The sequence below is a fragment of the Anticarsia gemmatalis genome, chromosome 27, assembly GCF_050436995.1.
Source record: "Anticarsia gemmatalis isolate Benzon Research Colony breed Stoneville strain chromosome 27, ilAntGemm2 primary, whole genome shotgun sequence".
NCBI classification, from domain to species: Eukaryota; Metazoa; Arthropoda; class Insecta; order Lepidoptera; family Erebidae; genus Anticarsia; species Anticarsia gemmatalis.
In genome coordinates this window covers 959,775-974,859 of record NC_134771.1, presented here as the reverse complement: position 1 = coordinate 974,859, position 15,085 = coordinate 959,775, and the positions used below count along the sequence as shown (strand labels likewise).

General features: G+C 37.7%; 1 protein-coding gene and 1 non-coding gene across 13 annotated transcripts in view; both read left to right on the top strand.

Annotated features, from left to right (window-relative positions):
* The window catches only part of Sin3A (SIN3 transcription regulator family member A), a 50,312-nt gene extending 37,491 nt beyond the window's left edge, over positions 1-12,821 (top strand). For 9 of the 12 annotated variants that reach the window (XM_076132073.1, XM_076132074.1, XM_076132080.1 and 6 more), the window contains 11 exons: positions 282-512; positions 1,155-1,252; positions 3,080-3,196; positions 3,610-3,786; positions 5,851-5,955; positions 6,599-6,797; positions 8,627-8,794; positions 9,197-9,285; positions 11,071-11,164; positions 11,564-11,688; positions 11,778-12,821. In XM_076132073.1, coding sequence (XP_075988188.1) covers positions 282-512; positions 1,155-1,252; positions 3,080-3,196; positions 3,610-3,786; positions 5,851-5,955; positions 6,599-6,797; positions 8,627-8,794; positions 9,197-9,285; positions 11,071-11,164; positions 11,564-11,688; positions 11,778-12,716 — 2,342 coding nt within the window. In that variant the 3' untranslated portion in view covers positions 12,717-12,821. The remainder of the gene's footprint in view (positions 1-281; positions 513-1,154; positions 1,253-3,079; positions 3,197-3,609; positions 3,787-5,850; positions 5,956-6,598; positions 6,798-8,626; positions 8,795-9,196; positions 9,286-11,070; positions 11,165-11,563; positions 11,689-11,777) is intronic. The other 3 variants (XM_076132075.1, XM_076132084.1, XM_076132079.1) reach the window with 2 other exon arrangements.
* Positions 12,822-14,904: 2,083 nt separating this feature from the next.
* On the top strand, positions 14,905-14,976 carry TRNAE-CUC (transfer RNA glutamic acid (anticodon CUC)). The gene has a single exon. It is a non-coding gene; the product is annotated as a tRNA-Glu (tRNA).
* Positions 14,977-15,085: the final 109 nt, after the last annotated feature.

The window sequence follows — 15,085 nt, the reverse complement described above, 5'->3', positions numbered from 1 at the left end:
TCCTCGATAAATGGACTACCTAACACTGAAAGAATTTTTCAAATCGGACCAATAGTTCCTGAAGCGCGTTCAAACAAACAAACAAACAAACTCTTCAGCTTTATAATATTAGTATAGATTATCTGAAAATGGTGGTTTTTCTTTTAGAAGCCTTTATCCTGCTCGTACATCATTTTATTTAGCCTTGATAACGCCACAGGTAGTTACTTTTGCATAAAAATAATAGTATTTAGGTTAAGGTTCTGTTGCTCATATTTGATAACAACTTGTTGGTGATACAGCGGCGTACAACAACTGCTACGGTCACAGCGGCTCCAACTCGCTGTACTCCCGCTCGGAGCGCGGGGAGCGGGCCGGTGCCGCGGGCTCGGAGCGCGATCGGGGCGAGCGCGCCGAGCGCGGGGAGCGAGGGGAGCGCGGCGCCGAGCCCAAGCTGCGCCACGAGCCCGTGGGCGCGCTGGCGGCGCAGCTGCGACACGACAGGCCCCAAGGTGATGCCGCCATGGATATAGGTAATGTTTTATTTGTGTTTGCCGACCGACACACTGACACACCCGGACGGGCAATAGCTGACTAACTAGTAACGCGATAGCACGCAAGGGGAATATATAAGTCACGATAGAACCGTGACTGACTTCGTGACTGTTGACTAAAGCCATATAATAGTTTACGAAAGGCATAGTCAAATCGAGAGTCCGTATTGTAGATATAAATATTAGTAAAAAGGATTCTAGATTAAAGTGTTCTTTTCCGGGCGATAAGCTAATAAAAACTAAATATTTGCTTGATAAATAACTCTCAGGCTCCTCCTTCTTCAAGTTCCCTAATCAATCTTTACTAATTTAAATATTACAAATGAGATCTTGAATGTCTCAAGTCTCACAATAGATATGAGAAAGTAGTTCAGCACATTTTTTACATTTTAGATAAATAAAAAGGGGTTTAGATACATAATCTACTATTAGAATAGAAACTCGAGAAGAGAAAAATAATGACACAATCGTATCATTTCTTATTCTAAATATAATTTCAAATTAATTTCCTTACTATAATTTATTTTATTTTCTTTATTTAAATACAATATATACTTATTTAATACATATATTCACTTTAAACCCAATTCAATCGATACTTATAAATATGTTTATACTTAGATCTCACGACGTGTAAGCGTTTGGGCACTTCGTACTGCGCGTTGCCTCGCGACGCCGCCGCTAGGAAATGCTCGGGAAGAACACCGCTTTGTAAAGAGGTAAGAAGCTAACATATTTATATTAAAAATTTGTAATTTCTGTTAAGTTTAATTTGATGGAATAACTAAGACTATTAAAAATCTTTTTACCTAGATGAACATGTTACCAATAGTGCAGTCAATTAAGCTTAAATTAGGTAAGAATCTCGGAATTCGAGATACCCAGCTGTAAGTCTGTAAATACTTGTATATTGACACCCTAAAAGTTGTCTCAAAACCTACATATGGTAGGGTGTACGCAACTATAAAATTTCAAGGTCCAAAGTCCCAAAAACCGGTTTTTTGAGCTTTTTTTGTAAATATCTCATTTCCTATGGAATTTTTGCATTCGTATTCATTACCAATATTGTACAGTATAAAATTCTCTACAAATTTTGTTTGATTTTTTTTTTTACGGTGAACCGTTTTCGAGATAGAGGGCGGAGAGCGCGCGGTCACAGGATCATTTCAAGTCAACCGGTGCCTCCGGTCGAAGATGCGCCATATATATTATAGTTGATGAACTATCGATAAATCAATGATTAATAAATATTTGTCAATTTCTATTAACTATTACATTATTTTTTATCATTTTTTTCATAACCTATCCACTTTTTATTCAGTATTAATTAACTTATCAACACTTACCTGTCCATGTAATTGCAGAAATTTTCATGAAAATATAGGCACTATATTTGAATTTTAACCTAATTAATATTAATAACTTCTTACATGATGAAAAAAAAAACAAATAAATCAGTATTATTGAAAAGATATAGATTTAATATAATTATGAAGAAAATGATGACACCAATGACTTTTCGAAGTTATGTGTGTATTAGAAATAATTGTCACATGCTCCAACGGTGAAGGAAAACATCGTGAGGAAACCTTGCATGAATAAAATTTGTTAAATACATTTATTGAGGGCATGCAAAGTCCCCAACCCGCACTTGGCCAGCGTGGTGGACTCAAGGCCTAACCCCTCCCTCATTACGGGAGAAGACCCTTGCTCAGCAGTGGGACAGTAATGGGTTAAATTTATTTATTATTATAATCATTGATTTATCGATAGTTCATCAACTATATATGGCGCATCTTCGACCGGAGGCACCGGTTGACTTGAAATGATCCTGTGACCGCGCGCTCTCCGCCCTCTATCTCGAAAACGGTTCACCGTAAAAAAAAAAATTCAAACAAAATTTGTAGAGAATTTTATACTGTACAATATTGGTAATGAATACGAATGCAAAAATTCCATAGGAAATGAGATATTTACAAAAAAAGCTCAAAAAACCGGTTTTTGGGACTTTGGACCTTGAAATTTTATAGTTGCGTACACCCTACCATATGTAGGTTTTGAGACAACTTTTAGGGTGTCAATATACAAGTATTTACAGACTTACAGCTGGGTATCTCGAATTCCGAGGTGAACTTACTATAATGACTGGACTACAAAGAAACATTTTGCAATAAAGGAACATTTTACTTTTGAATCCATGACTGTCTCAATCTTGGGCCATTGTCTCTTCCCTAAACAAGTGAGGGTTTTGGCTTTCAGTCTTGCTGGGCAAGTGCAGTTTGGATCAGTGAATTATTTTTGATTCCAGAAAATTAATAAACTATTCCCAGTTGATATTGAACTGTATTCCAAAATTGCCTGATATCATGATCACATTTAAGTCAAATTTCTAACCAAAACAACACACTAAAAAGACTTTAAAAGCTGTGTGTATAAGAAATAATATTTATAAGCAAATGAGTTTCGGCCTTATTCCTTATTTTTATTCTAAGAGTAAACCTTTGCCCAGTAGTGTATGTATTAATGTGATGTTGTTTTGTTTGCAGGTGCTCAATGATACGTGGGTGTCGTTCCCCACGTGGAGTGAAGATTCAACGTTCGTTACGTCACGGAAAACTCAGTACGAAGAGTACATTTATCGCTGTGAAGATGAACGGTTTGAGGTAAATATAATATATGTTAGTGATTAATTGATATTTTGTTGTGTCTGGTGAGAATAGAAGTCGATTCCAAAATATTTAGATGGGCTAGGTTACTTGATTTATAGAAATTTGAGCCTATATATTGGCTTTTATATTAGAAAAGAAGTTAAATTTGATTCGTTTACTTTTGGTAGTCCTATTTGAGGTTTAAAGTTCTGTGCGGTAGTTGATATACTACCGAGATGAGTAAGAGTGCGTTTATGTGCTCGTTGTCTGGCTTTAGATTCATGCAATTCAGTCGAGAGCGTGTCGGGCGACTATAGTAGTAGGAGCAGTCTATTGTTGTCTACGTTCCTGTTTGCTTCCTTGCCCGATATGCTTTAGTGTAAATACATAACTCGGGCTTATACTAACAAGTTGTGTCTATATTCCAGCTGGACGTGGTGATAGAAACCAACGCATCAACGATCCGCGTGCTGGAAGGCGTGGCCAAGAAGTTATCCCGCATGTCCCCGGAGGACGCGGCGCGCTACCGCCTGGACGAGTGCCTGGGCGGCGCCTCGCCCACCGTGCAGGCGCGCGCGCTGCGCCGCATCTACGGCGACAAGGTGGTACGGAGCCACGACCTCTCGGCATGCTGTGCGGCACGAGGAACTGTACTGGCTTAGGGACTCGCACTATACCGACATACAGAATATAGGCTAATCGGTAGGGCTAATGTCGCGTTAAATAGGAAGAAATGTCGAAAAAACTCGCTCTAAATATTGCGTTTGCTAACTTTCTAATTAAAAAACCAGTCGTATACATCACTTATAATGGTGAATTTTGCATTGAAAAGCTCCGGAAACACCTGTTCTAACGTCGCGCTTTCCCAATTTTATCTTAAAAACGAATAAGAATCACTATGACTGAATAAAACACACTTTCTCATTCACAAGCACTCTAAAAGACAGTAGTCTAGATAATTCTAGTAAAATCAATTTTTACTCAATATTCTATACGACATTTTTATTTATTTATTTATTATTCTATACGACAATCAAGCAAACTTAAATATGCTTAACCCAACTGTCTAGTGAGTTATGAGACCGCGCTAAGTATGTACAGTTACTAAAGTTACTAGTATACCTATAGCATACGCATAGAAAAAAAAATTACAATGATTAGCGATCTAATAATGACGAAATATAATTTAGTATCCAATTTACATTTTGCATAAACTTCAAATTAACAAACCGGTAAAAAAAATAGTTACAAACAAGTTAGTAAAAATTAATCTAGATTTGACGTGAATTTTAGTTCCAAAAGGATAACAAAGAAAACAAGTTTATACAAACGATAAATAAAAACGAAAAAACGGAAGAATTACAACTTGGAAAAAAATAGTTTCACTCGAATTTGATCTATCAAGTCACTAACGCATTTTATTAGGTTCGCAGATTAGGGGTTCCAGTACTAAGTTTTCAAAAACAACAGATTTTTTATTAGAAAGCATTATTATTTTGCATTATATATACACAGCATTGCATGCCCTTGTCTATGCTCTTTTATATTTAGTTATTAGTTATAGAATAAGGTGGAGGTCTATTTAAGTATTTATTATTGCACAAGTTTTATTTTTTATATCATTTTTTAGTTAGCAGCAAATTTAGCTTGGCTGTTTCAAATTTTTGGTTATACTAGGTGATTGTTAAAGGCTCAATTTACTCTTGAAAATTTGAAATTCTGGGCTTTATGCCTTTTTAAATTTTTAGACCCTTGCCCAACAATGGGGCAGTAGTGGGTAAAATATTAGTAAGCCCTTTGTCGCTATAGTAAAGGCACAATTTACTATTGCACTGGATATCGTGGGTTCGATTCCCACTCGAAATATCCGGGCTAATCCTAGCCAGGAATATTATAGTTTTATTGCCAGAGACCTCTTTTTATTAAAAAAATCATAGTCTATTGAACACAAGTCACCTAAACTATCGATTTATTCGATTTCAAATAAGTAATTACAATTTAAATTGGCTTATTCATAGTATCAGAATGTTTTTTTTTTTATAAAATACAGTAAATTGAGCCACTGAAAAAGCACACTGTCATGAAATATGCATGAAACAGACTGTCTGTCTGTCTGTGTGTAGGTGTACTGAGAATTGACTTGCAATATTGAATGGTAACAGTGTGCTTACGCTTGGATAGGTAGATGTAGCGCAGTAGGTTATATGGTTGATTTATTTGTGATAAATTATTAATTTGGTTCTTCAATTACTAGTAAGATTGGTTTTTGGATACTAGTTAAAATTATCCACCAATTAAACTAAAGTATTGCGGTTTAATTGAGAACCTCCTTTGGAGGCTTTGTTTTTGTATTAGAAAAGTGATTTGCTTGCAAAAAACTTAGTAAAATTACATTTGACTTCAAGAAAATGATCTTGTAATCTTAAAATAAATATGTTACCTGGCAAGAAATTAAAAAATACATAGATATATTTAAAATCACGCCATTTTCCCATGAGAGCAAAAGATCCAGAAAACACCTCTAAACGAATTAAATTTCAATATTTTATTAATATCAACCAACTTTTTAACAACAATATTGCCACATTTATCACAAACAAATCAACCATATCAACTTCCTATATTATAAAACACCATATACTTATAGCAACATTATCTGCTTGTCGCAGGCAGTGGACATTATCGCCGGACTGAAGAAGAACCCTGTCGTCGCCGTGCCCGTCGTGCTGCGCCGGCTGAAGGCTAAGGAGGAGGAGTGGCGGGAGGCACAGAAGGTATACAACACTTTATATTAATAAATAGATGAATATAGAAGGAATTAGGCGGTTTTGTCGTCGTCAGACAACTTTATGTTAGAATGTTGAGGATTTTCAAGGAAAGAAAGTATGGAGAATCGCTCAAAATGCCGAAATAAGTCATAGAACAATGTAATCAGATCATTGAAACCTTAACTTTTCTCATGCTGATTTTGGAATACAAACATTAGGTTAGCTTATCATCGTTATGTTAGGTTAGGTAAAGATAAAATAATACAACGCAAGACGTTTTTTCTTTTTAGAAATTAAGAGACAATGATGATAAATCATGCGATGTGCCTTAGACAGATTGTCTGTGGTGATACATGCATGCTGCCTTCCTACTGATGTCTCTTCTAACAAAATCACATTTTGTGGAAACTATTTCATTCAAAAGCAGTCTTTACCTAAATAGTTTAATAGATTGAAACACCTATGCCAGAAGGTTTTGGGTTCGATTCCAACCTTAGTGTTTGTAAGATTCATAAATTAAATATATCAGTTCTGGTTGTATTGTATATCAGTTTTTATGTATGTAAGAGTCCCCGCTTCTAAACATGAAATAATAAATCAAGTATATTCTTTATAACGTCGTAACTAATTCACCAATTCACCTCCCCAGGGTTTCAACAAGCAATGGCGCGAGCAGAACGAGAAATACTACCTGAAATCCCTCGACCATCAAGGCATCAACTTCAAACAAAACGATCTGAAGGCGATGCGCTCGAAGACGCTGTTCAACGAGGTGGAGAGCGCGTACGCAGCCCGGAGGACCGGCCCGCACATCGTTGTTGATTATAACATGCAGAGCCGGCAGGAAGGTACGACATATTATTATATTCTTCTTTATATGAAGAAACTATCATTAGTCCTAGGTTTTCACTATTCGATATTCTTCTTTATAAGCAGACGCTACCGTCCGTTCTGGGTTTTCTTTAGTTAGGCTCGTTTTGCGGAGATATTGGACATAATATACAGAATGATTTCACTTCACACAATGTCACACAGGTTTCGAACCTAGCTCAGACTCCAGCTCTCAACAAGGTTCCGCTCATGTAGTATCTATAATTATAAGAATTTTAGAATACTTAATAGTTAAAGCTGACTCGCGCGCGAAAGATGGATTTTTGACAAATAAAAGTAGACAAAAGTAGCATATGTCTGATCCTGGGTTTTCAAACCCCTTCAAATTAACCTAACCTACGACTAAACTGCTAAACAGTTTTGACGTTAAAGCATTGAGAGACTTGATAAGACTAATGCTTTTACATAAAACTAATAATTTTTAATATAACCCTGTACGCTATTCCTAGTACAGGGTGTACATTCTAACTATAAAAATATTCAATTAAGTATTATTTAGTAACATGAGAAGTTGCTCAAAATATTATACAGACCAAATACCAAACAATAGTTTGTAAAACAAGTTTTTTATTATCGTAACCAATCAAAAATCGTGCATAAATAAATGGTAAATTCAATCATGACCCAATATCTAGTCAAACAGCTTTAAGACCTTCATTTAAATGTCAGATATACTGCGTACTATATTTTATTATTTCGACCTTGTATGGTCAATGTCAAGAACAGAAACGATGCTTTGTTTTGTAGACAGAGGTGTATGAAATACACCCATGTTTCGCTATTAACAATGTTAGTCCCATGTAATAGGGGGCGAGATTATTGTCATATACCGGGCACGTTACATATCTACTATTGAGAATATTGCAATAAAAATATGAAGATTTGATGAACCATACTTTGACGACTTTGATGACACTGAAATAACCCCAAAAGGACCGCACTTGGTTGTCTGTTTAAAAAGTTTACAATTTGATACATAGTTTTCCTCCATGATAATAACTGAAAAAAAAAATACTCCTGTAAGTCAAAACATGGTGCTTATAATGAATTAAGACTAAGAATCCTTGGAATATAAATGTAGTTATTATCAAACAAAAACAAAATATTTTCCGGATTCTAAAGTAATTTCAATCGGATACGTTTTCAGACAATTTCATTAATTGAAGTGTTCCTTTCCTATTTCAGTACGACGACCTATGGAAATAATATTTTCGCTTCACGAGGATATCCTGTATTACTTTGTTGCGTGCTGCCTTTATTTATTCCATGATAAGTCTGATTAAAAACTTACTTTGTATGTACAGTGATTTCATTTCATGTTTCGACTATTTTTCTATATGGGTTGCAAGCTTTCTAATATTGAAACAACAAAAATCAAATCAAAATAAAATAAATTTAACCCATTAATGTCCCACTGCTGGGCAAGGGTCTCCTCCCGTAATGAGGGAGGGGTTAGGCCTTGAGTCCACCAAATCAAAAATCAAATCAAATAAATATGTAATTTACTCGATAGATTTTACAACTTATTATATAAATGATAGTGTTTATAACAATAAAAAAACAATTTGAAGATTAAATAAACGATTGGTTACAAGTTGAACTTAATAGGCGCTTAAAAAAGTCATTATTAATCGTATTTGTTATAAATTCCATCTCAAAAGTGGGTTTTTGTGGAATACCTCTCATAAAAAATTGCGTGAAGCATGCTCGAAATGTCTAGAATTTATAATCAAGTAACCAATATTATAAATAACTAGACCATAATAACAATATATTTCCTTTCCAGCAATAAAAATCCTCCGCGACACGGCGGAACTGCTCATCCACCACGCGCGGCGGCAGACGGCCATACAGAAAGCGGAGAAACGTCGCATCAAGCAGCTGCTGCGGCAGTTCTTGCCGGACCTGTTCGCGCATCCACGACAACCTCTGTCTGATGATGAGAGAGATGATGGTTAGTATTACTTCTAAATATATTCTCAAAGGTGACTGACTGACATAGTCGTCTATCAAAGCACAGCCCAAACCATTGGACGGATCGGCCTGAAATTCTGTCCTAAGTCACCACGCGGTCAAAGTCGCGGGCAAAAGTCAGTTATTTATGTATACTGTACATTTCCAGTTAGCAAGTGTTACCGAAAAGACAAATAAGTATTTAGAATTATGCACTTGGTAACAAACTGAACAAAATATAAAATCTAACATTACCTACAATAAATTAGTTAAAGTCCTGTTTGTATAACTTTATATTTAATCTTACCACTAGTGGTTATTGAAATTGGTTTGTCGATTCGATTTGTAGCACCATATAGATCTCACGTGAACAACATTTTTATTATTGTTTTGTACTCTACAGAGGAGAAAGAAGAGGCTGTAAGTCCGCACAGTACGACGGCTGACGTCACGCTCGACGACAATAACGACGTCAAACGAGAGAAACAAGAGGTAAATTATATAATAATATATAAAACTTATTAACATTATCGCAACTTTTAAACATCTTATACATTTTGTGCTAGTGGCGATAATAATCTTATTGTGAGACAATGATGATAAATCATGCGATGTGCCTTTTGACAGATTGTCTGTGGTGATACATGCATGCTGCCTTCCTACTGATGTCTCTGTAAAAAAATTGCTAATATGAATAGAAGCATTTAAAAAAGATCATTACTCCGTTTCTGTAGATAATAGTGTCATATTAGATAGCTTATAGTATTCTACAGTGGCGAAGGGTGAGTTTTGTTAAAAGGGAAGCCGGAGCTAAAACTGCTTAAGCTAAAGTTAAGCAACTCTCGGTGCGGTCATTCCATAGGTGGGTGACCGACGCGATGGCGGCTTGAACAAATTTGACACTAGGTTGACCATTAAACGTATGTTAACAGAATAAATCGTTGTATTGCGATCCGATCTACCGAACTACTTTCATAGTACTTAGGTAAGAACTAAGTACCTACCTATGACCGAAATTATTAATGAGGAATGATTCTATCCTATTACTTCTAATTTCGTGTTTATAGGTAAGTGTCTTAGTAGGTATTTAAAAACAACTTTGATTGACTCCAAATGCTACCTACTAGAAACAATCTGAGAAATAATAAAAACACTTTACAGCTAGGTACCAATAAGCCATTGATAAATTTATAAAGTTATATCGTAGAGAATAACTTAAGGGAATGTTTAAAATACTTATCATGTCCTTTGTATTCTGTATTATTTATTTTGATAGATAAGTACATGTTGGCACTAGGAGCATTTTGAAAACAATGTCTACACTCTACAACATTAATTTACTGATTCATAACAAATTTAACAATATTTATTGCTCCTTCTTCTACCTACTTGTTGTCCATGATCGCAATACACAAACAATAACAATGAAAGAAATACTTACAAATACACGTAAGATACGACCAGTACATTCACACAATAACCACGATTTTACACAAAATAATAACATTCTTAGATAATTTAACACAATTTAACTCATCCAAATATAATAAACATAATAATCCAAAATAACCTAAAATAGCGCGCAAAATGAAAACAAAACTAAATCTAAAATCATAAATGTCATCACAACAATTGCATTCATTGTCTCTCTTTCATTAAATATCATTGCATCTCACTCACACATTAGCTAGTTGCCGCGCCGCCCGCGCCGCTGCGCCTGTCGTACCTACTAGTCGCCCAATAAGCCGATGAATTCCGGGTTACCTCGCCGGTAAAACGCGCCATAGAAAAGTACGTCCGCGTGACGTCATCGACATCTTTTTCGCTTTACGCGATTCCTGCGCGCGCCGTCGAGTTGTTTGACGGCAATTTTTGGTATGCAACTTTTGCAATGACAAATAGAACAGGCGTTTATTCATTTATTTATTTTTAATTAGTCGTATTGAAAATATTGATGAATGTCGTAATAAATATAGAATTCAATTTAAATAAATGATCTTTTTTTTAGAATAATACACATTTATGTGACGCATTTTTTAGGAGGGTTCCGAAGGTAAAGCCGGTAGGAATCGGGTTATAGGGAGCCTTCGCCACTGGTATTCTATCAGACCCATGTGGAACTTTTCAAATACAATTGGCAATTTAGAAAATATGCATTTTCAAAGAATTATAAAACAAAGAGTGCTACATTATTTTCTGTAGAGTCAAGAAATAAGTACCAAATAGCTCACAGATTATATATTTAATTACTAATAATACATTGTTTGTTGTTTCCAGTCATCAGAATCCGACAATGCGTCAGATAAAAGCGGGAAGAACAATAAGAATAAGGAGAACAAACCGAAGAACAATAATAATACTGATGCGAAAGGTAAATAAATAACTGATTAATTACTTTTAGTACAAGTAAATCACTTTGGCGCGTACTCAATCAGTCTAGCCTTTCTTCAAACTATATTGGGGTCGGCTTCCAGTCTCACCGGTTGCAGCTGAATACCAGTATTTTACATGGACCAACTGTCTATCGGACCTCCACACACGGATTTTAAAATGAATCAAACCATTTAGTTATAATGTTGACATATTTTAGTCTTAACAGTAACTAGTTTCTAGATTAGTATTATTTAATGATGATAAATCATGCGATGTGCCTTTAACAGAATTTTTGTGGTGATACATGCATGCTGCCTTCCTACTGAAGTCTCTTTAACAAATATACATATTTACGTTACTGAAGTTCGTGTAATAATGCCGTTATTGTTGGTTACAGAGCCGGTGAGTTCGTGCGGCAACAGTGTGAAGCGAAGTAGTAGTAACGAAGAGGTGTCTGTCAAGTCTGAGCTGAAGAGCGACCCTGCCGAGCCTGATGACGAACTACGAGATCATCCGCCTAATGTAAGTTGTCCTATATTGATAGTAGTATACTTGTGTACGTGTTGTTTGTGTGTGACGTATCGTACTAATGTTGTGTTGTTACCATGCAGGAGGGCAGGTTCGTGTGCACGTCGTCGTGGTACCTGTTCTTCCGCGTGCACGGCGCCCTGTGCCAGCGCCTGGCCGCGGCGCGCCGGGCCGCGCTAGCACTAGGCGCCGCCGAGCAGGAGCGGCCCGCGCGGCCGCCCGTGGCGCACGCGCTGCGCCTGAAGCCGTCCAACCTGCCGTGCGACGTGGCGTCCCCCGCGCAGTACTACGACGTGCTGCTGGAGCTGGTGCGCGCCGTGCTGGACGGCAACATGGACCCGCCCGCCTACGAGGACGCCGCGCGCGAGATGTTCGGCATCAAGGCCTACCCCGCCTACACGCTCGACAAGCTCGTGTCCATCGCCGTGCGCCAGCTGCAGCACTGCGTGGCCGAGCCCTGGTCCTCGCGCTGCGTGGAGATGGCCACGCGCGGCATGCGCGGCCCGCAGGCCTACGTGCGCCGCGCCACGCGCCTGCTGCGCCGCGAGCACGCCACGTTCCTGGTGCGCGTGTCGCACTGCCGCCTGGCCATCGACCTGCTGCACGCGCCCGGCGAGCCGCGCCTGGAGCCCGAGGGCGACGCCGTGGCGCGCCTCGCCGCCTGGTCGCTGTACCGCGAGCGCTACGCGCGCCCCGCCATGCGCCAGGCGCTCGCCGCCCGGCCCGTGTTCCTGCTGCGGAACGCGCGGCCCCGCGCCGGCGGATACACGCACAACGCCACGGCGCTGGCGCAGCCCGCGCCCGCCGCGCCGCACGCCCGGCGCAAGCCCCCGCGCCTGCACGACAACAGCGAGGTGTCGCTGGGCGCCTCGCTCCGCTGCCGCCTGCTGGCCTTCCGGCCGCTGCAGCTGTACCAGCCGGGCGCGCTGGCCGCGGCGCGCCGCAGTCAGGCGCGGCTGTCCGCACTGCGCCGGGAGCGGTTCCGCGCGTGGCTGCAGCGCAACGGGCCCGCGCATCACTGACCGCCGCGCGGGGCTCGCTCCACCCCCTTGTAAATATTATGTTCGTGATTTTCTCAAACTGTAAATACTGATTTTTAAATAAAAATGAGACAGAATAATAACAAAGTCTTTCTATTTTACCCTGCACACCTAGAAACACAAACACTGAATACACAAAACTCATGTACCTTTTATTACCCATGTGTAAAACATTCTCATACACATTGTCTGCATATATACGAGATGATTATTATGAATACAAGATCATTATAATATGACAGACAATAACAAGGTTAATCAGAAGTCAAGTAGGCTATAAATCAATGAACCTAATACAATTTAGAAATTGAGAGCATTGACCTGACCAGAGGTTAACGACCTGATAACCAAACAACAATCTACAAAGAAAATAAGCAGGCCGCTTAGATAAACGAAAAGATGAAATTAGGCCAAAGCAGTAGCTGATCGATGACCATGAACCGAAAGTGTCGCATATCTAAACCTGATGATTTAGAAGTTTGACTGGCACAGAAACACTTATTATTATAATAATGATAATATGGTTAGATCGTTAGGAGGAAGGCTTTAACTATAAAAGGTAGGTTAGATATTTATTTACTTACGGGCTCAATGAGGTAGTTTACCGCGGTGATTAATAAATAAATACAAAAATCTACTAACTCGTGCAACTCACGAATTTGCTTTGAGTTTGTTTTTTCATTTGAATCACTGACATGAATCATAAAAATGAACCGCCAAAATAATTGTAAAATCTACAATTGACGGTCCATTTTTATATAGGTATAAGATGTGTTTATAAAATGTACATACGCTCTTAATTAAATAAACAAACATTTTAAATCTTAAACTCTTTCATTGTAATATTATGTATTAAATAAGAAAGATTACAGAATTAAGCACTGATTTCTCGCTACGGAAGCCACTAGTGACGTCATTACATTTAACATTTGTAATAAAAAAGGTTTTATCTTTTGACATTTAATTAAAGAGTAGCTGATTTGATTGGTAGGTAGATAGTGAGTTACCCGCCACAAACTACTTTTTATACCGACGCCGACATTTCAAATTTTTAAACTTGGTTGGTTTGTTATAAAATGATAAACAACATACACAATATATTGATCGCAATAAGATAAGTAAATCTAACAACAAGAAATGGTCTTAAATCGCCTACAAGATTGTCTGCAAGTCTGCGAGATTGGATACTTGAAAGCACAAAGTAATAACTACAGTGATTCGGTAAGTATATACCTCATTGCTTTATCAGGAAAAATATTTTATTTTATTCATTGGATATTGATTGTTGTCAATTAAGATAGTGTTGAAAATATTCCTCACTTGTTAAAAACATTTGCAGGCATAATCGACTTCATATTGATTACAACAAAAGGATTAAAATCAGCAATAATTTTCAACAAGTGCGTGCCTCGCATGCTCTATATTTGATACTTAATACCTACACACTAATTATTTATTGTAGGTAGGTACTAATTGGTTCAATAATAATAGTTGATCATTCAAGAACAATCGCATGATTTAGTTTATCCAAATCATTAGACACTTACAATCACGAACGGTTTTGTTTTGGAAACTAATTAACACGGATTACGCATACATACCTACCTATATACCTACTAGGTACCCACTTATGTACTTGTTACTATTTTTTTGTAAGCCTATGTAGGTATAACGCCAATGTGGGACAAAAGTCTCCCTCATTTTTTTTCAGTCTGTCTGTTTTTGTTCATTCAATACCTATCAAGGGCACTGAGGTTATCACGCCGGCGTTTCTTGGACTTGCTCGTGTGATTTTGACATTTATGTTACGATTTTTATGACTCATTTTAGCTTAACTTTGTGTGCAATACCCTCGCACGCGCCTCACATCACCGTTATGATTTGTCTTCCTAGGGCGTCCTTTACCGCGTTTCTCTTTCATTTAAATTAAATTGCTGGGTTGCGTAATATAGGAAGAAAATAAAAATTGTGATATTACATTTTTGTTGTAGTCAACACTTGTACAGGTATGTGGTAACTGGTAATGTAAATCAGGGTCTCATTATCTAGAATCGAACAAATAATAATAAAAGACTTCTGCTCACACGATCAACTAATAATAAAAAAAATATTTTAATATTTTTTATTTCTTTATAGAAACTGAACTGACTTATTTGCTTCTTCACCACGATCCGATATGGTCTAGTGGCTAGGATACCTGGCTCTCACCCAGGAGGCTCGGGTTCGATTCCCGGTATCGGAATATCTTTTTGGAGATGATTAGTTCACCAAATATTTGTTCCTGCGAATATTTTCACTTTTCAGTATTTTAATAGTGTTATATGTATATTTTTTATTTTGCATGTTTTCAT